Consider the following 23,516-nt stretch of genomic DNA (forward strand, 5'->3'; position numbering starts at 1 on the left):
GCCTCCTTTCCTTCATAGCTCCCCTGGAATTCCACGATACTCCCTTCAGGTATCAGTAGGTCGGCTCCAGAGGCACGTTCTCCTCCGACACCCCCTTAGCAAAATCTGCCATCTTCTGTACTCTATCATATGTCTATCATTTCTTTCTTTTGCACTGTTTTTTATTATTATTTTCCTTCTTTTTGCTTACTATCTTCTACATTTTTTCTTATACATTCTGTATTTTACGGTTTATCTACTACCATTTATCTTCATATTTTATCATTTATCATCTGTTATCATTTTCTATGGTCCCTTTTTAGATCTTTTACCTTTCTCTTTCTAACAAATTCAATCATCTGTTATCTATGTTTAATGAACGAGGATAAAACAAAACATCGCAAAAAGAATACTGTAAGTTAATCTGAACACTATCAAAAGTTTTCAATTAAAATGTTAAGTTGAATGCAGTTCGTAGTCATCAGTTATATTGCGCTGTATCTCGACATTATTCATGAACCCAAGGTGAGTGCCACTAGTAGTGGCAGCCATATATTGCTTCCCTAATTGAAATGCTTTTGTTTGGAGAGACTTTCGTGTAGATCTTCTTGGTACTTCCCCCAATCCTCGCACACAGTTCATCGCCAACCGGAAACAGCATTACCTACCAACAAGGGTGTGTAACAGTGAAAAACCAGTTGTCCAGTTGCTCACCCCTTAAGAACATCAAACGTCGTCGCATGCTAAGTAGAGAGCTGAAAAACACATACAATTACCCCCTGACAAGTCACTTTGCGCCGGTGCGGTGGTGACCACGGCCCCTCGTGCTTGCCGTGTGCAACTTTATGTTTAGAAAGAAGTTGAAAAGTTTTCAGCTGAGCTGAGCACACTACTGCCGACCACCCCAACCGTCGCGTCGTGGCAAACAGTCGTGGAAGACGACTGGTCTCAGAAGCAGAACACAAAAAAAAGGAAGAACAGGAACTGCGAGGAACGAACAACTGTTTTCCATTTTCCATTATGAAAATTAAATTTCCTCCGTGACGCACCACCATCGCCGGGAAGAAAAAAGGAACTGCTGGTCGGGATGTCTCCCGGATCTGTGGATGCTGGATGTGTTCGTTTTTCGGTTGTTTCACGTTTTTCTTGTCGGTTTTTATTTGGACATGCTTTCATTCTCTCACTGGTGTCAACGGTTTTTAGGATTTTTAAAATTTATACGATGGCCATAATGTGAAAAAATAACATAGATCTACGTTTTCCTTTGGTGTTAATGCGTAGTTTTCCTCTCTTTTGATACTATACCCAATATAAAAAAAGTCTTCTCACATTAATCATCAAATCAATAAACAACATAAATAAATCATTAAACGTATTGCACTTCTTCTTCTGTATGGCTCTGCGTTCCCACTGGCACTTGTCCTGTCTTTTTAGACTAAACTTGTGTATAAAACATGTTTTACCTCGTATACATTGCCATACCTCAGTGGCAGCTTTGATTTATTGTTCATAATCATTATGGAAAGAATCAAATACCCGCTTTTACCACTCAATCGATCTTATGGAGCCGAGGTAGCTCTGGTCCTCTTCGCAAGCACTTTGCACGTAAAATCTCCTTAACCGCCGAAACCTCAAGTCAACGGTTCACCATAAAACCGTCAAATTGATGGCCCATTATCATAGAAAGTGTATGAAACGCCTGCAAAGATGGTTGGTGGCTGACTCCTCGCCATTCTCTGCCGAGTTCGTCTTCAGGTGTATAGCCTTGATTTTCCACCTTGATCTTTAGCTCTCATCTTAACCCTAGCTCAAGCTGTAATCGAGTTAATCAATATCTAGGCGCAGATAATGACTTCTCATTACCGTCGCCGGTGGAAGATGTTTCCCCGGTCTCGCTATCGGCTTTTATGTGATTTATTTCCACCACTTTGCCGCGATGTAGCAGTATGCAGTGGGGTAATCAGTCCCAGCGTGAATTTCTTTGAAATAGGTTTCCTAGTAATACACTGGAACCTCTTTTTATGCACATGGCTGGGACTGCATAAATTAAAAATGTGCATAAATTAAAAAAGGCATAAAAAGAGGGAAATTTATGCATAAATTAAGTTTATGCCTTAATTAGGAAATCTAGTTTGTGAGAACAGAACTTGCTCCTGGGCAGTTGAGGTGGGGCAAATGGGGTTTCCAAAAAGGGGGTTCACAAGGGATTTCAGGGGCGTTTTAAGGGGTTGTTTCGTGGGATTTGAGGAGCCTTACAAGTCTGTTCTGTCAAGATTTTTTGGTGTTTTCACGGGACTACGGAGAATTCTGGGGTATTTCAATTGTATTGAATGAGTTTCAGGAGCGTTCCAAGGGGCTTTAGGGACAATTCAAGGGATCTCAGGAGACTTTAAAGGGCGTTGCATGAGGTTTGAGGGGCGATAAAAGGTATTTCAGAGTCTGCTCTGAAACTTCCTGAAATGCCTCAAAAATCCCCCTTGAACCCCCCGGGGACCCCATGTAACGCACCTGAGAGGCACCAAACCCCCTGAAAACTCCTCCGTAACGCTTTCGTAACGCCTCTCAATTCCGCAGGAAATACTCTGAAACGTCTTGAAATGCCTCCAAAATCCCCCTTAAACCCCCTGAACCCCATGTAACGCACCTGAGAGGCTCCGAACCCCACAAAAATTCATCGTAACGCTTAAGTAACGCCTCTGCATCCCGTTGAAAATGCTCTGAAACGTCTTGAAATGCCTCCAAAATCCCCCTTAAACCCCCTCGGACCCCATGTAACGCACCTGAGAGGCTTCGAACACCCCGAAAAATCCTCCGTAACGCTTCCGTAACGCCCCTGAATCACGCCGAAAATGGTCTGAAACATTTTGAAATGCCTCCAAAATCCCCCTTAAACCCTCTCGGACCCCGTGGAACGCACCTGAGAGGCTTCGAACACCCCGAAAACTCCTCCGTAACGCTTCCGTAACGCCTCTGAATCACGCCGAAAATGGTCTGATACATTTTGAAATGTCTTAAAAAAAATCCTCCAAAACCAAAACCCCTAAAAACACCTCCGTAACGGCTCTGAAATCAGCCCAAAATGCTCTGAGACTCCTGAAATGACTCCGAAATCCCCTTAACCCTCTAATTCCCAACCCCGCCTTTAGACGGGGTATAGTTTGAGCATTTTTGTAATTTTTGTTTCGTGGAAAATCAATTTTTTTATATTTTTGACTGATATTTAGGACTGTTTTGTATATCTCAAAATGGTTTTTGTTGTATTTTAAAGCGTATTTACATTTTTTTAAAATCATTAAAAAATTGATGTTTTAGTCATCTTCTAGAAGTCATTGTTTATTTTGTATTAAATCGCTACAATTAACGTATTTTAATTTTTTCTCAAATCATTCTATCCTAAGTTTAAGGGAATCGAATACACTCTAAAATTATTTTCCTTAATATTACACGTAAAACAAAATTTTCTATGAAAAAAATTAAAAATAAAAATATTTCAACAATAATCATAAAATCTCAAAATGTTTTCATCTCAAAAAATCCGTACCCCAAATAGGCTTCCAGGAAAAATATAAAACTGTGAGGATGTTCAAAAATAAAAATTAGAAAAATCAAAAACTGAAATTCACGAAATCGAGAATTAAAAAGAATCATCTTCCAAAACACGTTTAAATCGATTTTAGATGACGAAAAATGATATTAGATCAAAATCAAAAATTTGGGTATTAGAGGGTTAAGACTCACTCGGAGCCCATGTAACGCAATGAGACCTTCGGAAACACCCTAAAACGAACCTGTAACCTTCCTTTGCTCTCATCTGTAAACACCCCCCGGTCGCCGTTGCAACAGTTCCTGTCATTATTGAATGTTTTTATGCACAATATTGGTTCTGAGTAGCTTTCCCTCTTTTTATGCAGGGCATAAAAAAAGGTGCATAAATTAAAAGTGCATAAAAAAAGCATGCATAAAAAGTGGTTTTAGTGTATATACATACATTTATTTGTTCAACATCACATTTAAGACAAGACAAAATCAACAATAGTACGCCACAATACTCGGATTGTGGCTGCCGCTCTCTATCCTCGGTCGCCCCCAATGCTCGCCAGGTCACGCACCACCTGGTCCGCCCATCGTGCTCTCTGCGCTCCACGCCTTCTTGTGCCAACCAGATCAGTTGCAAACACCAGCTTTGCAGGGTTGTTGTCCGGCATTCTTGCAACATGCCCCGCCCACCGTATTGGGAAGTAACATTTTAAGTTTTGTTCGGCTCTACAAGAGATCTTCATGACCAATTTTATAAAACTCGCAATAAAACTGATTTATACATCAAAACCTCTTGATAACCTCTTTAAGAGCATCTTCCGGCTAAGTGGACCACTCTTGGAGAGGTTTTGCAAACCGCATTAAGAGTAGCAATAAAACCGTTTTAAAACCTTGTAAAAAAATTTCCCATTCTCGATTGTTGTTGTTTTTTTTTTCAACAAAAACTGACAGCTCAAGATGCAGAGAAGCTTCTTCGATGGCACGTAAAGATCAGGACGATACATCATTCGTAAGTAGAAGCGGTAACTTCAAAGTAATATTTTAGTTGTTATTGTGTTGGTAGGCTTATGCGCATTCAATTTTACCGTGAATATTGGGGTGGCAGAATCATAAAATTAATGCGCTTCAAAAATAGTGAACATTATCATCTTGGAATGAAATAAATCAATTTGTTTATTTAGTAAAACTATCTCGAATCACAAGAAAACTCAGCAGAGAGAGTTTATTTATGTGAGCATGTTATAGAAATAGTGGCAAACTATCAATCCATTGCAAATTTGACTAAAATTAACTATTTTCCATTCACGTCAGCTAATTCTTCAACATGGCGACAACCATAATCAGCGAAAATAAAACGAAAGCAAGTTTACTTTTATGATGACGGCAATAAACCTAAAAATGTCGTAGTTCTGCTTTTCCACCAACAGATGTCGTTACTAATCGAACGGATCGCCATCTGTTGAGAGTTTTAACAGTTTTATTGTGGTAATCATGATTGCCAAAAGGTTTACAAATCGAAAAGTTTTGTTTACTCTTAAAATCTATCTTTATGGATATCTTCAAGTATACTATAAAACATTTTATCAATGGTTTTCATAAAAGCAGTCATAAAACTGCGAGTTTTAATTATTGCTGTAATAAAACACTAATAAAAATCAAACAAAACCAATCAGCAATGAAATTGTTACTTGGGTTGGGATAGGCATGAGAGTCCATTACCTTGTCGCAGTCCCCGGCGAGATCCGAATGAACTAGATAGTTCACCCGAAACCCTTACGCAGTTTTGCACACCGTCCATCGTCGATACTGTCGTATGCCGCTTTGAAGTCGATGAACAGGTGATGCGTTGGGACCTGGTATTCACGGTATTTCTGGAGGATTTGCCGTACGGTAAAGATCTGGTCCGTTGTCGACCGGCCGTCGATGAAGCCGGCTTGATAACTTCCCACGAACTCATTTGTTTTAGGTGACAGACGACGGAAGATGATCTGGGATAGCACTTTGTAGGTAGCATTCAAAATAGTGATCGCCCTGAAGTTTTCACATTCCAAATGGTCGCCTTTCTTGTGAATGGGGCAGATTACCCCTCCCTTTCACTCCTCCGGTAGCTGTTCGGTTTCCCAGATCCTGACTATCAGCCGATGCAGACATGTGGCCAACTTTTCTGGGTCCATCTTGATGAGTTCAGCTGCGATACCATCCTTACCAGCTGCTTTGCTGGTTTTGAGCTGGTGAATGGCACCCTTAACTTCCCTCAGCGTGGGAGTAGGTTCATTTCCGTCCTCCGCTGCACTGGCGTCGTCGTTTCTTCCGTTGCCGTGGGCTCCCGTGCCTACGTTCTCCACGCCGTTCAGGTGCTGATCGAAGTGCTGCTTCCACCTTTCGATCACCTCACGTCCGTCCGTCAAGAGGCCTCCGTCTTTATCTCTGCATATTTCGGCTCGCGGCACGAAGCCGTTGCGGGATGCGTTGAGCTTCTGTTAGAACTTCCGTGTTTCTTGGGAACGGCACAGCAGTTCCATTTCTTCACACTCCGCTTCTTCCAGGCGGCGCTTTTTCTCCCGAAAGAGGCGGGTCTGCTGTTTTCGCTTCTGTTTGTAACGTTCCACGTTCTGTCGTGTCCCTTACTGCAGCATCACCGCCCTCGCTGCATTCTTCTCCTCCAAAACCGTTCTGCACTCTTCGTCGAACCATTCGTTCCGTCGATTCCGTTCCATGTACCCGATGGTGCTCTTGGCTGCGTCGTTGATGGCTGCTTTCACTGTACTCCAGCAGTCCTCTAGAGGGGCCTCATCGAGCTCGCCTTCGTCTGGCAACGCGGTCTCGAGATTCTGCGCGTATGCTGAGGCGACATCCGGTTGCTTCAGTCGCTCTAGGTTGTACCGTGGCGGTCGCCGGTACCGTACATTGTTGATGACGGAGAGTTTTGGGCGCAGTTTGACCATCACCAGATAGTGGTCGGAGTCGATGTTGACGCCACGATAGGTCCTGACGTCGATAATGTCGGAGAAGTGCCGTTCGTCAATCAGAACGTGGTCGATTTGAGACTCCGTCTGCTGTGGTGATCTCCAGGTGTAACGATAAGGGAGGCTGTGTTGGAAGAAGGTGCTACGTATGGCCAAAATCAATGAACATTAAAAAAATCGAGAAAAAATAGTTGGGCGCAGGATGGTCAATAGCCTGGTACTCGGTTTATATGGGAAAATATAAAAAATGGAAAAACTCCAACTCCTGTATACTTTTTGAGTTCCATTTTGGTCCCATATCAACTGTGCAAAATTTCAGATCGATCGAAGAAACTATATTTTAGCGCCCGTCATTCTTAGTTTTTCATACGATTTACTATGGGGAAAATTTACTTCTTCAAAGAAAAATCGTTTGAGGTTACCCATTGATCCCTAAAAATAAGTCGTTGAATGATTTCTGTAGATAACTTCACGAGGAATCAGACCTCCGAAGACCGCAAAGCGATACGACAATCGTGGAAAAAGTTATTTAGCCTTACTCGATCGATGAATTGACGAGATTTTATTATTTATTGTTATTCCTTACATGTTAAACAGCGTTGGCATGTCATTCGGTTCTCAGTCAATAACTTTTCCCACATGCCTTAGATCGCTTAGCGGTCTTCAAAGAGTTTGTTCCTCCTAAAATTTCCAACAGAAATCATTCATCGATATATTTTTAGGGGTTAAGGGGCAACCTGTGGCGATTTTTCTTTGAAAAAGTAATTTTTTCCATAGCAAATCGTATGAAAACTTAAGGACAAGGTATTTGGAGTACATAGCTCAAAATTTCTAGAGCACCGTTTTTTAGAATCGTTGAACGGATTTGGATGAAAATACATCACGCTAATTGTTCAGTGGTTGTCAACAGCGTGATGCATTTTAATCCAATTCCGTTCAACGGTTCTAAAAAACGGTGCTTAGAAATTTTGAGCAATGTACTCCAAATACCTTGTCCTTAAAACGGCTGGCGCTAAAATATAGTTTCTCCGATCGAGCTGAAATTTTGCACAGTTGATATGGGACCTAAATGGAACTCAAAAAGGGTACAGGAGTAAAATGTCTTTTTGTGTCCCACGCTAATGGTCAACCAGGGCTACTTGCCAAATTTTGAGGCTGGAAGTCTGCAATAAAAGATTTCGAAGGGTAAGGATTTTGGAAAATTGAAATTATATGACGTCAACCATAGATCCGTAATTGCAGAATTTTTTAGAGGATACCTCGATTCATGAAAAAATTCTGCAAAGAAGCTTCCGTTGGATTTCTGAAAGAAGTTTTATGAGGATTTTTTAGGAATTTTATGTGTATATTTTTGGTAATCAATAGGTCCTTAGTGGAAGGATATCCGGAAAAATATTCCAAGGATCTGTGGAAGTCCTTTGAAAATTTTTCGAAGAAACTTTTGGAAAATAAATTTCTGAAAGAATCCTCCAAAACATTTTGAAGAAGGAAACTTTTCGGTGAAACTTATGGAGAATTTTTGGAACAAATTCTGGGGGAATTCTCGTAGAAATTTCTAACAAATTTCCAGACTAAAGCGCTTTGTGACGAAAAAGCTACGCCGCTTTTTTGAAACTACGGCTCAAATTAAGGGTATATATTTACGAATTATGAGTATAAAATCGAAAAAGGTATTAATGAATATCGAAAACCTTTCCCAGAGCAAACTTCTGGCTGAAAACTGGACTGAACACAACGTAAACTAGACAACGGGAAACCTATATGCCCCCCGGAATATTTCTTCGTTTGACGAAAAGTTTTCTCCTACTGGAGCGGGGATGGAACCCACACTCAGTGGCTTAAACTACGTTCAAACGGCTAGCGCCGCCAACCGCACGGCCATGAAACCCACAAAACTAATGTTGAAGAAGGTATACGACTGGGAGGAAATGTTGAATTGTTCTGGCTTTCTCAGTCTAAGAGCATTGAAACGGCTAGTTTGGCATAGCCCGACGTTTCGGTCCGGTGTATTGGACCTTTTTCAAGGGATAACTAAAAATGATATGCAACATTAGAACATAGACACATTACAAATATACATTAAACATACGCAGTCAACCGTCTCTCGTTATGTGGTTTTTGAATGCAGTTTGAGAGTTGGAGCTTCTTGTAATGCCCTAATTTGTACAAAGAAATGTTATTAAAAATGCTAAAATTATCAAACTGACTATCTACATGGCGGCTATCGTTTGATCGGCTATTCGGTATGGTTGGTAGTGTCGACTGCTAAAAGCTGTGTATTACGGCGGGATTGTTTTCGGCCAGTAAGTGTGCTTTTCACTGTGTGTAGAATCCCTGCGTAAGTAGTGTGCAAGCTATCTACATCTGTACGGAAATTTACTGTGTGTGGTGTGTTCTGGATATGACACATTTCTAACATTGGTAAGGCTGTGGATCGGAATGTACGATCGACTATTTTCGTGCCTTCCAAGTTAAAAGTGTGTTGCTCCTCAATCATGTGTTTGATCAATGCAGTTTTTGCTTGTTCTACATCAATGTTGGTTTGTGTTAGTTTGTTTATATTGGATCTATGACCACTTAATCGCTTTTTTAGCTGGTTGGTGGTCATGCCAATATAAACCCTATCGCAGTTTGTACAGGGAATGCTGTAAACAATGTTATTTTGGTCTAGCTGAGGGACTGGGTCTTTGACTGGTCTTAGAAGAGTTTTGACACTCTTTTCTGTTTTTGTGGCGATTTTAACTAACGAGTAATCTTTTTTCAGGATTCCGATGATCGACGGTGTTAGTGTTGGGATGTTTGGAAGCGATTTGTATGTTGCGGCGGTTTCTTGGACTTCGGTTGGAGGAACTTCTGATGTGTTTATGTTGGTTGGTGGCGGTGGAATTGGAGGCGGTGGCGGTGGTTGCGGTTCGAGCGTTGGGTGGTGGTTGGCAGGTGGCTGAGGGGATTGTTGTGGTTCTGCTTCGGCGTGAAATGAGCTGTGAGCTGTGCTTGGTGTTACTGCAATTCGTGTGCGATTCATCAATCGGTTGATGAGGGAAGATGGGTAGTTGTTTTGCCGCAGATTCTGGAAGATGATGTGTTTCTGCTGTTCAATGGGCATGCTGGTAGTCAGTTGTGTTACACGTTTGATGAAGTTGGTGGCTACGTTCAGCTTCATGTTTGTTGGATGGTATGAATGGTAGTTCAGCAGGCGACCAGACGATATTGCCTTCGAATACCACCTGGTTTGGAGCGTGTGATCGTCGGTGTTGTGGATGACTAGCGTGTCGAGGAAAGGGAGTGCGCCTTCCTTCTCCAATTCCATGGTAAACTGTAGGTGTGGGTCGTATTGGTTGAAGATGCCCAGGATGTGCTCGACCTGGGATTCGTGTAGGACGAGGAACAGGTCGTCTACGTACTTCTTTATCACCGGAGGGGTGAATCCTATTCTATTGATGACCGTCCCGAGCAAATCCTCCATAACGTAGTCTGCAAGTATCGGCGACAGGGGACTACCCATGACAGTTCCAAACGTCTGCTGGTAGTATTTGTCTCTGAACTTGAAGTAACTGTTGCCCAGACATAGTTCAATCATTTCTAAAAACAGATCCAAATTGATATCTGTTCCCTTTTTGATATCTGTCCATCGAAAAATGATACTGCGAATGATGAGGTTCTTCGGAATGTTGGTGAATAGGGAGACCACGTCAAAAGAGACGAGGACATGCTCCGACGGTATGGTGATTGCGTTGATCTCCTGGGCGAATGTAAAGCTGTCCTTGACGTTGTACTGGCTGGTGAAGGTGGTTTGTAGAATGTGAGCGATGAATTTCGACAACTGGTACGTGGGGGCCGTGATGTTAGGTACAACGGGACGCAACGGCAGGTTCGGTTTATGCGCCTTCGGTTGTCCATATATGCAAGGGCAGGTTGCTGATTGGGTTTGCAATCTGCCGAGCGTGGATCGGTCAATCAGCTTGAGATCGGCCAGCCGTTTTGCCATGTTGTTGGTTTTCTTCTGAAGACTAGCAGTGGGATCGTTTTGTAGAACCTTGTATGCAGAGTCGTTAAGGAGCGCAAGCATTTTGTCATCGTACTCCTGGACAAGCATTATCACCATCCTTTTGCCTTTATCAGATTCTAGGACACAAAGCTGTGGGTTTTCAGCAAGAAACTTACTGGTTGCACGCGACGCATTGGTACAAAATCTGTCAAGCGGCGTTCTTTGCTGTTGTGGACGTACTAGGTAGTTTTGTATTCGAGTTCCCACCAAGCAACGGTTCCGATCTTGTACTTCTCGATCCGGATTTGTACGCAAGATTGATTCCACGTCTGCGATGAGGTGGTACACGGTATTTGGTTTTGGCAGATGCACCGGGAGTGCGAATTTCGGACCCATGCTGAGTAGAGTTTCTACTTCCGTAGGTATGGCTACATCAGTTGCGTTGAGTATTGCTCTTTCATTTAGCGTGGGGAGGGAGTCGTGTGGTGGGTGGCCTATATTGAGTAGACGATCGAGCTTTCTTCGTGTAACCCTTTCAGCATGTGCTCTTCGGGTTGCATATGCTCTGCGCTGTGTGTCGATGAATTCTACCGATAGAGACGGATTGGTAGTTGTTTCGATGTTGTGTCGAGCTTGATTCATGGTTTGTGTTATCACTTTGATCTTGTAGAATGTATGCTGGATTTCGATGTTCAGGAGAGCTTTCCGAAATCGACCAATGATTTTCTCCAGCTTTGGGATGTAGGGGCTGCTTTCTTCCAGTAATGGATAAATGCACTTCATCGTGTTAATGATGTGTGCTGGAAAGACACCCTTCCTCCGGCATTCAAGGAGGAAGTCTTTTCTCACCGTTATGCTGCAAAGTTTTGCATTGTGCGAGGCATAGTCTTTGAAGTGTCGTGCAGTGTCATGTCCGAAGTTGCATTCAATTTGATTAAAGAAGCTACCGTGTATATCAGCCATCTTCGGATTTGGAGGAGGTATACGACTGGGAGGAAATGTTGAATTGTTCTGGCTTTCTCAGTCTAAGAGCATTGAAACGGCTAGTTTGGCATAGCCCGACGTTTCGGTCCCGTGTATTGGACCTTTTTCAAGGGATAACTAAAAATGATATGCAACATTAGAACATAGACACATTACAAATATACATTAAACATACGGGACGGTCATCAATAGAATAGGATTCACCCCTCCGGTGATAAAGAAGCTTGCACACTACTTACGCAGGGATTCTACACACAGTGAAAAGCACACTTACTGGCCGAAAACAATCCCGCCGTAATACACAGCTTTTAGCAGTCGACACTACCAACCATACCGAATAGCCGATCAAACGATAGCCGCCATGATTCAAACCTACAGTTAATGTTAGATAGATGTATGTCGCTCGCTGTTATCTGTAGTGTGCAGTGCAAGTTGTCCCAAAAAGTTCAAGACAAATTTATGTGTTTTATGTTAAATGTGAGTCGATGATAATTGTTACCATGTAGATAGTCAGTTTGATAATTTTAGCATTTTTAATAACATTTCTTTGTACAAATTAGGGCATTACAAGAAGCTCCAACTCTCAAACTGCATTCAAAAACCACATAACGAGAGACGGTTGACTGCGTATGTTTAATGTATATTTGTAATGTGTCTATGTTCTAATGTTGCATATCATTTTTAGTTATCCCTTGAAAAAGGTCCAATACACGGGACCGAAACGTCGGGCTATGCCAAACTAGCCGTTTCAATGCTCTTAGACTGAGAAAGCCAGAACAATTCAACTAATGTTGAAGTTTCCATTTGTCTATAACATATATGTCAAATATTCATTTTTAAGTTTCGTGGAAGTTTCAGAAAAGTTTTTGGAGGAGTTCCCGGGCGTGCCAGGGAACTTCCTAGGGGGAGTTTCAGAAATGTTTTATGCCTATGGGTATCAAGTTATTCAATAAATTTTAGGAGGGTTCCGATGAGATTTCCGTGGATTGATGGGACGTCTCTGAAATCCCCTGGAACGCTCCTCCAATCACCTGATGCCGCTACAACAATTCTCGAACGCCTTTGAAACCTCTCTGATTACCCTGGAAGTCTTTTGAAAGCGCTTGAAACCCTTTGGAACGTTCTTGACCCATCTGAAACTACGTGATATGCCTTGAAATACTCCTGGAATGCCCCGAAACCCCCTGAAACCTCCAAAACTTTCTGGAACGCTTTTGAAATCTATTGTAATGCTCCTGAAGTCCTTGATCCCTCTGCTACATTCCTGAAACTTCTTGAACCTTCCATAAATGCCCCTATGAACACCTGGAAGGCTCCCAAGACCCCCTGAAACATTCCAGAAATCCCAGGAACGCCACTCAAATCACCAAAGCCTCTTGAATACCCCTTAACAACGCCCCTGAAACCGTTTGAAAACTGCTTTTACACTTCTGAAACTCCTTGAAAAGCTGGAACCCCCTGAAACTCTTTTGACGCCCATAAAGCATCAAGGAACACCCCTGAAATTAAATCCCTGTAATGCCCTCTGAAGTACCCTGACACACCTCTGAAACCTTCTTGAACACTCCTGGAACGCTCCAAAATCCTCCAGAACATCCCCGAAACCTCATGGAACCCCCTGGAATGACTCTGAAAACTTTTAAAAACTCCTAGAACGGCTTTGCAATTCAAACATATATCTGGCTGTCACATAATGCCAGGTGCCAATTAGACCATGGATGCATAATCAAAGTATGATGAGAGAAAAACCTCGATGATTAGGTATGTAATTGTATAATGCAAACATATTATGGATTTCGTCGAGGTTCTTGTCACTTTGGTGTGACTTTGATATTTATTATATGGTTTGACAGCCAATTTTATTTCGTTATAGCAATTTCCTAAATTTCATTTTAAGAATTCTGCTGTTTTAGTGTCATTAGCGACACAAAATCGTCTATCAATTTTTTTTTTCAGTAGAAATTATTTTGTAAATTAATCCGTGCAATGTTGTGAATTCGCTTTTATATCAGGCGTTTCAATTTAGTGAAAATTACTTGAGTTCGATTTACAAAATCGTCTTGTAAACCGAACAGAAACTGTTCGATAATTAGAAAAATTACCTACGTTTTTCTTTGTTTGCCTTGTGTTAAGGTTTAATATAGTAAGGTACGCCGGGGCAAGTTGAAACGCGATGTTTTAGAATACATTTATTTTTAATTAGGAAAATATTATTTTACTAAAAGATTGTTTGGTTCAAAAACTATGTATAATGACTGGGTCTCCAGTTAGCCTAGTGGTTAAGCCTATGGATCGCCAATCCGGAGATGGTGGGTTTGACTCCCGTTCTGGTCGGGAAAATTTTCTCAACTCCCTGGGCATAGTTTATCATTGTACTTGCCTCACAATATAGAAATTCATGCAATGGCAGGCAAAGAAAGTCCTTCAATTGATAACTGTGGAAGTGCTCAAAGAACACTAAGTTGAAAAGAGGCAGACCAAGTTCCAGTGGGAACGCAAATCCATACAAATGAAAAAGATGAAGTGTAATGACATGAACAATGACATGAATGACATGAACCATTGAAAAACATCCGTTTCAACTTGCCCCGATGGACCTTACTTGCAGGCTTTGTCTAGTGTGCCCTAATTGACAAGATTTAAAAAAAAATTCTCTCACAGCACAAAATGTTTGAGTAGTATGTCATGACACAGATTACAGTAAATTTAGCAAATAAACATTAAACAGTTTTTATGTATTAAATCCATACAAGGATGTTTTCGATCACCTAGCATTCATTTGACTCATTTGCTCATAATTCAGTTCAGAAGCCTTATTTTGAAATGTTGTGTTCGACAAAGTTGTAGATTGGTGTTTTACCTACAATTATCATCAAGAACGCCTTATTCCAACTCTAATATTTACATCGTAAAAGTGTTAGTACCACCTACTCATTTTTTCGATCCGCTGTAACTTTTCGAAAAGCGCATCAAATATTCTCACATTTTTACTGTAAGTTCATCAACTAGTTGTGTATCAGTGGTCAAAATTTGGAAAATCGGGATCGGGCTATTCTACACGAAGTTATAAAGGTTCTAGAAAAAGGTATAATTATTGTAAAGTCAACTTTGGGCTGTTATATCTCCGGATTCAATGAACCGAATGCAATGAAATTTTGATCATTTATGGCTTACATAATATGCAATTAAAAACATTCACATCTACATCCTCTTGCTCATCATTCTACCATGATACAGTAGAAAGTGAAAGCAGCGTAACGGCCACCAGTTCGCCACTAGTACAATTAAAATAGAACACATTTAGGCGCTGTACAAAGTGTATGTACAGCTTCCAATTGGAATCGCTCACGCAGTGCCCTAGTGGACAATAGAGCTGTAAATTAGGTTAAGTGATTGAAGAAAGAAAAAAAAACTTTGCCGAAAACCGTATTTCAATATTAGGTTTCTGAACTGAGTTATGGACAAATGAGTCAAACGATTGCCAGGTGATCGAAAACATCCCTGACTCCACAAATATTGAATGGTTCATCACGTCTAGCTCCTGAGCCACCTTTAATATTAAATAATAAACCGGTACCGGTTATATTGATTATTTTTATTTCATTTTTACTTTGACAAAATGATTTCAATGGTAGATCATCTTCGGTGTCGACATATGCAATATTTTAGCTAAAATGAAAATAAGTGTTTTGATCCAAAAAGAGATGGCGTGAAATACATCACTTACCAAAGTGAATCCAGATTATGTGAATTTTCCCCCCTCTCCACTAACAAAAACTTCTTCACATGTCGTGGGGAAGATGAGTTGATCTTGGTCTCTAGTAGTAACACAAGCCACATTAACATTCCTTCCCTACATCGAAGGCCGTAAGGACGTGACCAGTGACGTTATTGATTTTGTAGAGTTTGGAATTCTAGAAGGCGCACATTGAGAACGGTAAGCTACTGTCAAGCTCCATGCAATAGTTCCTTGTGCAATTTTGATTGTTCAGGTCAATCACGAACTCACGGAGTAGCAACTGCGAACTCTACGGTCATCTATGCTCATTGCTCATGCTCATGCACGTTGCATAGTCTGGGCCTTTGATGTTTCATAAATTTGGAATAAAATTATTCCAAAAGGTTAAAAGTTGGTTGAAAAGTGAAGCACAATGTGAAAAATATGGATAAATAAGAGCGTCTTTTCTATAAATATGTTTTATTACTTTTATCTTGAGTGAATACATGAGGAAACAGGAAAAACAAATCTGTATTTTTTGTGTTCTCTGCATTCTGTCTGCATCGACCTTTAAAAATCTGTATGATACAGAAAAATATACATGTCATTTTGGATGAGGAGAAATCTTTGGTGGAATTCCTGAAGAAATCCTTTAAAGAATCATTGAAAGAAATTCTGGAGAAATCCTTTGAAAATCGTCTGTCTCGGTGAAATATCTTGTTCACTATTCGGTTCAGCTGCGATATTCAAATAATTTCCATGAAGATTTTTTTTATAAACTTTATGTAGAAATCCTCAGATGACTTCTTAAAACAAGTCTGGCAGGATTGCCGAAGAAATTTTATGGGCATTTCATTAAGCAAATCCTGAAGAGTTTCTGAGAATTTCTTTTTGAGAATTCCAAGGAAAATCTTAAAATTATGTTTTAAAAGAGTACCTAATGGAACTGCCGAAAAAAAAAACAAATAAAATTAGCGGCGGAACTGTAAAGTTATAGAAAAAACATGGAATTCCTTTCAATTTCTTGATTTTGCTTTGGCTGACCGAGCCATGTGGGAAATAACACTGTTGAAAATGCTTTGACATCCATGTGCACAACAGAACATGTGCTCGATGAAATGCTGGATGTCAAAGCATTTCAACAGTGTAATTTCCCACATGGCTCGGTCAGCCAAAGCAAAATCAAGAAATATACATTTGTAAGGTGCTACGGTCAACCAATCGGTCGGCCGAGGAACGGCCCGAGAGTCCGACTGTACACTAATTGTCATACCAATAAGTGATTGGGAGGCAGTGCCCGAAGCTCTTGACAATTAAAAATAATTTCCTCTTCCTCTTTGACACACATGTGCACAACAGTGTATATGTTAGATGTTCATCTAATCCCATCCGAAGGAGGTTTGGATTGTGAAAAGAAGATAACCATGTGCGACTGTGGAATCGAGTTCAGTTCGAGGCCTACTGGCGACGGAGATAGTCGAGTGACTCCGTAGCTTGAAAGAATAGAAGCGCCCGTCTAGCGAATTGGGAGTCGTGAGTTCGAGTCTCATCGGAGTACGTGGATTTCTTTTAATGATGAAAATTTCAATTTGTTCATCGAGCATATGTTCTGTTGTGCACATGGATGTCAAAGCATTTCCAACAATGGAATTCCTACTCAGGAAAAATTAAAACAGAAATTTTTGAACAAATCTACACAGTTCACCTGTAACAAAAGAACCTCATCATATCTCACACGTTTTTCCATGTTTATAAATTTACAGCTTGCTGTCAGTATGAATCTTGTATTCAACATTCCATACAAGAAATTCTTCAATGTAGTATTCGGTGAAATAAAATAGGGATTTATACGCAATTTCTTTACGTCGGGTGTAATTTTCAGAATTTTTTGCTGTGTTTGAACGAATTTGAAAGTTTTATGAAGAAACAATGATTTTGATTCTTCACTTTTCGCGTTTTCAACAAACTTTGGCAAGAAATCCTTCGAATCTAGGCGCGCACACATTCACTATTGCATCTTTGCTCCCGGTTCGATTGAAGAGCGCTATTAGTGAAAATACTTAGAGCACATTATGTAGATTGCATAAAGTGAAATCATAAACGTGGTTAGTCAACAATATACTCATAACCCCACCTTTATTAAGCCTCGGTAGACGATTACCTCGGCGAAACACAAAGGGCGTCCTGGTACTCCGTTAGACGTCGCAAACCGTCCATTCCTAGGCACGGTAAGCATATGGCCGCATCACACCGTAGATTAGGGGTCACCTGTCAGTGAATTTTCTCCACCGGGAACAGTTGGTCCTTAGTGTTGTTCTTAGCCAATTGAGACAACCGTTACCGACACTACACAGCTACAAAGGTGTTATTGATGATCAACTTCACACGGACCTGAACAAGTTAACTTGCTTTAGTTCTTAATTTGTAATTAGAAATACTACACTGTTACTGCATGTTCGCTTCTACTTTAGTGTAGGTTCTTTCACAGAACTTGACGAGGAGGACCGGATTGATGGTGTGATGGCGATATGATGAGCACCCTACAATTATCGCTTTGATGTTTCTTCAACGTGCTGTTGCCAAGATAAAAGCTTTCACTAACCAGGATCGCTTTTGTTCTAGTGGCTCGGTGGAGCTGCTGCCTCTATCTAGGTTATCTTTACTGCCTTTCGTGGAACGACGATGATGGGTTGATTCGAAAAAAATCTTCATCAATCTCCCTAGCTCTCTGATGTGACTTTTCTACTTCTGCTAGTTTGGAAGTCTCTGTTCAGGCCATTACTCTTAGTTTTCTCCGAGTTCAGCAATACCATGCTGAGAGTTACTAGTTCGATTCCTAATCGGTTCAGGAAGTTTTCTTGATGGATTTTTTTTAACTTATTGGTCACTTGCACAAGAAGCTCTCAGTTAATAGCTGTGGAAGTGCTCCTAGAACACAAAGCTGAGTAGTAGAGGAAGAAGATAATCAGAAAGTTGATTTTCATACGGATACCACAGCCATTCTATGACTTACTTCCACGGAAGCGGCAAAAAAAACCCAAAGTAGCGAAAGTCGTTAATCCCTACTTTACTAGTGTACTGTGCCTCTTCCACACTGCACTGCCCTGCGTTCCGCCCATGGACTGAACCTTTTCTATTATGAATGCTACTATTATCCTATTATTACTGGCACGTGGTTGGTTCGAATTTAGACGGGTGTCGATTGAGCCAACAGCAGGAAACGGATTTTGGCAGGTACTTTGCATTAATTAAATCCAACATGCTCCACGTGATACGCATTGGTGAGTGAGTTGGAGTGGATGGTATACGGGTGCAGTGTGAAAACTGGAGAGTTACTCTTGTATGCTTAGCTATGAATTTGATAATGATTGTAATAGTTTTTATGATGAACATTGGAAATTGAATATTTCAGCTCAGCACAAGTTCAACTGGGTAAAATTGAAGATTCAGAATAGGCCAAATAAATTGGATATAAAACATCATTGTTTATGACATCGACAGCCTAGATGATGTTTTTACTCAATTCGTTTTATGACCCAGGAAATTGTTATGTCCTACGATATTTGAATAACCACTCCGAAAAAAATGTCACCTTCGCCCGAAACATTTATGCCATCATAATGACTCAAAGCTACCAACTCCCATTGCGACCCCATTGTTTCACGGTGCTAGCAGTGGCCGCCTCTCTCCAAATGTGTATCATTAATTGTCATCAATTTAACAGATTCTAAGCCCTCCATTGTTCCGCCAACCTAGACCGTGGGCCACACGCAACAAAAGGCCGAATGGATCTAATTACGCCTTCGGCTATCATTTCATCTCCCACGAGGCACGGACTACGTAGCGAGAGAGATGGGCCTCTCGTTGATTCCGGTGTTGTCTTGTGTGGCGATGACGACGAGAGGACCTCTGCCGGTGGCCATTTATCATCCGCACATTAAACGGTCAGACTAAACACAATGGCCCCGTTCCTTTGGCCGGCCGGTCGTCGGTCGTTGGAGAAATGTCCCTGGAGTGGCGATCGGCCATTTACAGTAATTGTCCAACTTTTACCGTGTTACATCACTTCACCGTTGCTGCTGCTGGCCCAGGTGGACCAAAACCTTGCGATGACGACATCTGCGTTTTGGGGGAACTGTAGAAGGCCCGTTCTAGGTGAATCTTCAAGTGGAATTCAGATGGTGGTGTGTGGGTGAACACTAGGTAAGTTTAGTAGGAAGATGGTGCTTTGCCACAGATTAACAGCAAACAAGCTGGTTGATGATGGTAGGGTTTGCATTGAATGGTGGTAGGTTACAATCCGGTGGAATATGGTGGGCAGGGTTTCTCAACTTCCACGTGTGGGAAAAATATCTTTCCAAGTTTGGATTTCTGCAGAACGCTAGGAAACATTCAGAAACTAGATGGGGAACCACGTATGGAAAACGGACTGTATCGTGAACTACGTGTACGTACAACCTCAAAGCACTGGCTTTCTAGTATCTTTACTGGAGTGGACTATTAACCCTCCTTGTGCATTTTTGATCAAAACCAGTGAGCTGTCCCAACGTGATGCATTAGGAAGGCAAAATACATAAATGAAAAAAAAAACAGGAAAATCTCAAACAGAAAATAAGCAGACACTTCTAGAGAATATCGTGCTTACATTATTGGGAGAACTTCTAGAAGAATCCTTATAGGTAGATATTGCTCACGTTAAGTACTGTTCCTTTGAATTCCACTAAGAATTTGCATCTTTTGACAGATACGTATTTCGACCTCAACTGTAAGGTTGTCTTCAGTGTCTTGTAGTTGACTCGAGTCAAGTACAAGACACTGAAGACGACCTTACAGTTAAGGTCGAAATACGAATCTGTCAAAAGATGCAAATTCTTAGTGGAATTCAAAGGAACAGTACTTAACGCGATTTTCTTTTTACTTACAGATATGCCCCTAACAAGCCCAGGTTATTCATCATCAGATATTGCTCGCCGAGTTGCCGGAGTAACTTGTAAGTATCGGGTCAGCCAATCGGGAGCGTCTTAGAGACTCCCCGACTCAACTGCCTCAGGGTGGGCACGCTCACCTACGTTTATCGCGGGACAGGGAATTCTCGCACTAGATTTAGGTAGCTACACAAGCACTTCGTTAAAACAAGGCCTATATTTCTGGTTTCTGGACACTGTGCACACTTTATTGCTTCTTCTCTTTTTTCTCCTCTACACTCCTCCCCACTTTCTTATATGCTATCTAACCTTTTTCCTAATGTTCGGGGCCCCTTTCCTCCGCAGAAACCTCCTTTCTCCTCACCGCAGGTCGCCGGCGTTCCTTCCTTCGGCGCACGTGGTACCGCAGGTTCTTCAGGCCACGTCTGGCCGCGTCTCTTGCCTCGGGCTGGCTTTGGAGTACAGCTGCAGCTGAATGGACCCGCCTACACGTCCTAGGCTGCCGATATTTGGACGGATCGGCCTTCGTCCAACAACGCTGCCGGAATCTACCTGGTTGAAGCACCAGGACGTGGTAAGGCGAAGGGGAACCTTTGCAGGCTTCGCACTAAAACTGCGGGGTCCTGGTGAAAAAGATGGACAAATGTCGATGTAAGGAACAGGTCGACATCGGGTGGTTTAACTTCGTTACCTGATGTCCTTTTTCCGCACTTTTCACCTTTCCACAACTCTTCACAACTTCAAACTCTGAGCGTTTCAACTAGGCTCACTCACTTCGTTTTGGGTTTAAAATTTTTCGTCTGGCTTGAACAACGTCTACCGGGTAAGTGAAAGACTATGGCTCTTTCACAAGGCTTCAAGGTCCATGACCTCGGCCCTCGGTCATTGCCTTTTCGAGATGCACCCTTCGTAATGGCCCCATTACGCCACCCCTCATGGCCGCCGTAACTGTATCGTCTTCGACCTCTGGTGGTGGGTTGCTGCATTTAAGGTGAATTGCCTACTACTGTGCTAGCTGTCTATAAAGTGGGTGCTTACCTATATCTAACACGAAATCTACCTGCCATTAATTTTTCGTACATACAAAATACAAAATCTCTTCAACACTTCCAAATAACAAACCAAACACTTACAAACTCGTAGTGGAACCCTTTGCGAAATCCTTAGTGAAAGTCTTTGTCAAATTCTTGGAACAACTTGTAGACAATTTCTGCAGGATTCCTTGGGAAGTTCTAAAATAAATCTCTCGAAAGTTTCCGGATCAATAATTATAGATTTTGCTGCCCCTTGCAAACTTTGTCTTTCCAACTGCGTTTCAAGTCAAAGTGTCCCTGTTCAAAACGTAAACGATTTCTTAAATCTTCATGTCTCATTGTATTTTGCGTTATAAACTTTTCTTGGCTGAAAACTAACAGAAAATAAAACCAAAGACGACCTAAATCGTACGTTCCGTTCGCTAGTTTTGAGCAATTCTATATAAACCACTGTATTTTCATACATTAAATTACTGGATCTTTTCCTTAGATCTTGGATAATACCTTGGTTCAACTCCTTGGGACGTAGAATTTATGCAGAAATTACTGGATGAATGACTTGAGAAATTTTGAGAGGTATTCCAAGAAAAATAAAACCCTTGAGGAATTCCTAAAGAAATTAGTGGACACATTCTTTGAGAATTATCAAGAATAATTTCCATGATAAATTCTGGGATGATTTTCCGGAGAAATTTCGATTATTTCTAGAAATTCTTCCTGTAAAAAGAGGAATTCTTAAAAAAAAAACATCATAGGGAATTCCTGGAGACGTTTTCAAATGAATTCTGAAGAAATTCCTCGAAGAATTTCTGGAGAAAATCGTTCGGGAACTTATTGAAAAAAATCTGAAAAAATTACTGAAGAAATTGCTTTGAAAATTTCAGAAAAAAAATCTATTTAACACATCGATTTCCTGGATCTTGGACCAATTTTTAAGGAATTCCCTGAGAAATTCCTTGAAGAATCTGCATGGGAAATTCGTGAAGATTTTTTTCTGAGGAATTCCTGGAGAAACTGTTTGGCAAGTTCTTGGAAACATTCGTTGAAGTATTCTAGGAAGAATTCCTTGAGGCATTCCCCAAGGAATTCATGAAGAAATGCTTTGCGAAATTTCGAGACGAATTCCAATGGTAAATTCTAAGTGGATTGACAGCAGAAATTCCCAGAGAACTTCCTTGTGGGATTCCTGGAAATCGCGAGAAATTATTTAAAAAGTATCTTGAGGTACATCTGGAGATATTTTTGAATGAATTCCTGGATGAATGCCTTGAACCATGAAAGGTATTCCAAGAAAAACTCTTTGAGGAATTCCTTAAGAAATTAGTGGACAACTTCTTTGAGAATTATCAAGAGTGATTTCAATGATAAATTCTGGAGGGATTCCGGGAGAAGTTTTATTTTTTCCAGAAATTCTTTATGAAATTAATCCTGAAAAAATATGAATTCTTAAAAAAGCATCATTAATAATTCCTGGAGACATTTTTGAACAAATTCATGAAGAAATTCCTCGAAGAAAAAAAAAAAGCCGGGAACTTATTGAAAAAAAGTAAGAAAAAATCGGTGGAGAAATTGCTTTGAGAATTTCAGAAAACAATCTTGAAGAAGTTGTGTCAAAAATCAAGGAACTTTTAAAGAAATTCCAGAACAAATTCTTGAAGTTATTTCAAGGAAAGTTCTAAAAATACCTTGAGAATTTTTTGAAGAAATGCATCGAAGAATTTCAGGTGAAGTTTTTTTAAAGAATTTTTTGAAACTCTTGGAGGAGTTGTGAAAAAAATTCTTGAGGAATTTCTGGAAAAATTGCTTGAAGAATTCTTGGAGAAGTTCGATGAGATATTTTCGGAGAAATATTTTGAGACATTCCCGAAGGAGTTCATGAAGAATTTTTATGCAGAATTTCAAAACAAGTTCCAATGGTAAATTCTTAGAGGATTGCCAGCAGAAATTCCTGGAAATCACGAAAACTTATTTAAAAAGTATCTTGAGGTACATCTGGAGATATTTTTGAAAGAATTCCTTTTTGAATGCCTTAAATTTTGAGAGGTATTCCAAGAAAAAAAATCTTTGAGGAATTCCTAAAGAAATAAGTGGACAACTTGTTCGAGAATTATCAAGAGTAATTTCAATGATAAATTCCGGAGGGATTTCTGAAGAAATTTTCAAATTTTCCAAGAATTCTCCTGCAAAAAAAAAATCGAATAATTTCTGGAGTAAATCGTTCTTGAAAAAATTCTGAAAAAAATCTCTGGAGAAATTGCATCAAGAATTTCAGAAAACAATCTTAAGGAATATGTTAAAAAAAAAAAAAACAAGAGATTCCTGATGAAACTTCAGAACAAATTTTCGGAATGATTTCAGGATAAATTTGAAAAATTGAGGAATTTC

At 40.6% G+C, this 23,516-nt stretch overlaps 1 protein-coding gene across 1 annotated transcript; it reads right to left on the reverse strand.

The window, feature by feature from the left end:
• Nucleotides 1-8,718: 8,718 nt before the first annotated feature.
• LOC134287632 (uncharacterized) lies at nucleotides 8,719-10,605 on the reverse strand. The gene has a single exon (XM_062849936.1). It carries the CDS (start codon nucleotides 10,585-10,587, stop codon nucleotides 8,719-8,721), a length of 1,869 nt encoding a protein of 622 aa, XP_062705920.1. The 5' UTR covers nucleotides 10,588-10,605.
• Nucleotides 10,606-23,516: the final 12,911 nt, after the last annotated feature.

Source organism: Aedes albopictus, chromosome 1 (genome assembly GCF_035046485.1).
Source record: "Aedes albopictus strain Foshan chromosome 1, AalbF5, whole genome shotgun sequence".
In the NCBI taxonomy this organism is placed as follows: domain Eukaryota; kingdom Metazoa; phylum Arthropoda; class Insecta; order Diptera; family Culicidae; genus Aedes; species Aedes albopictus.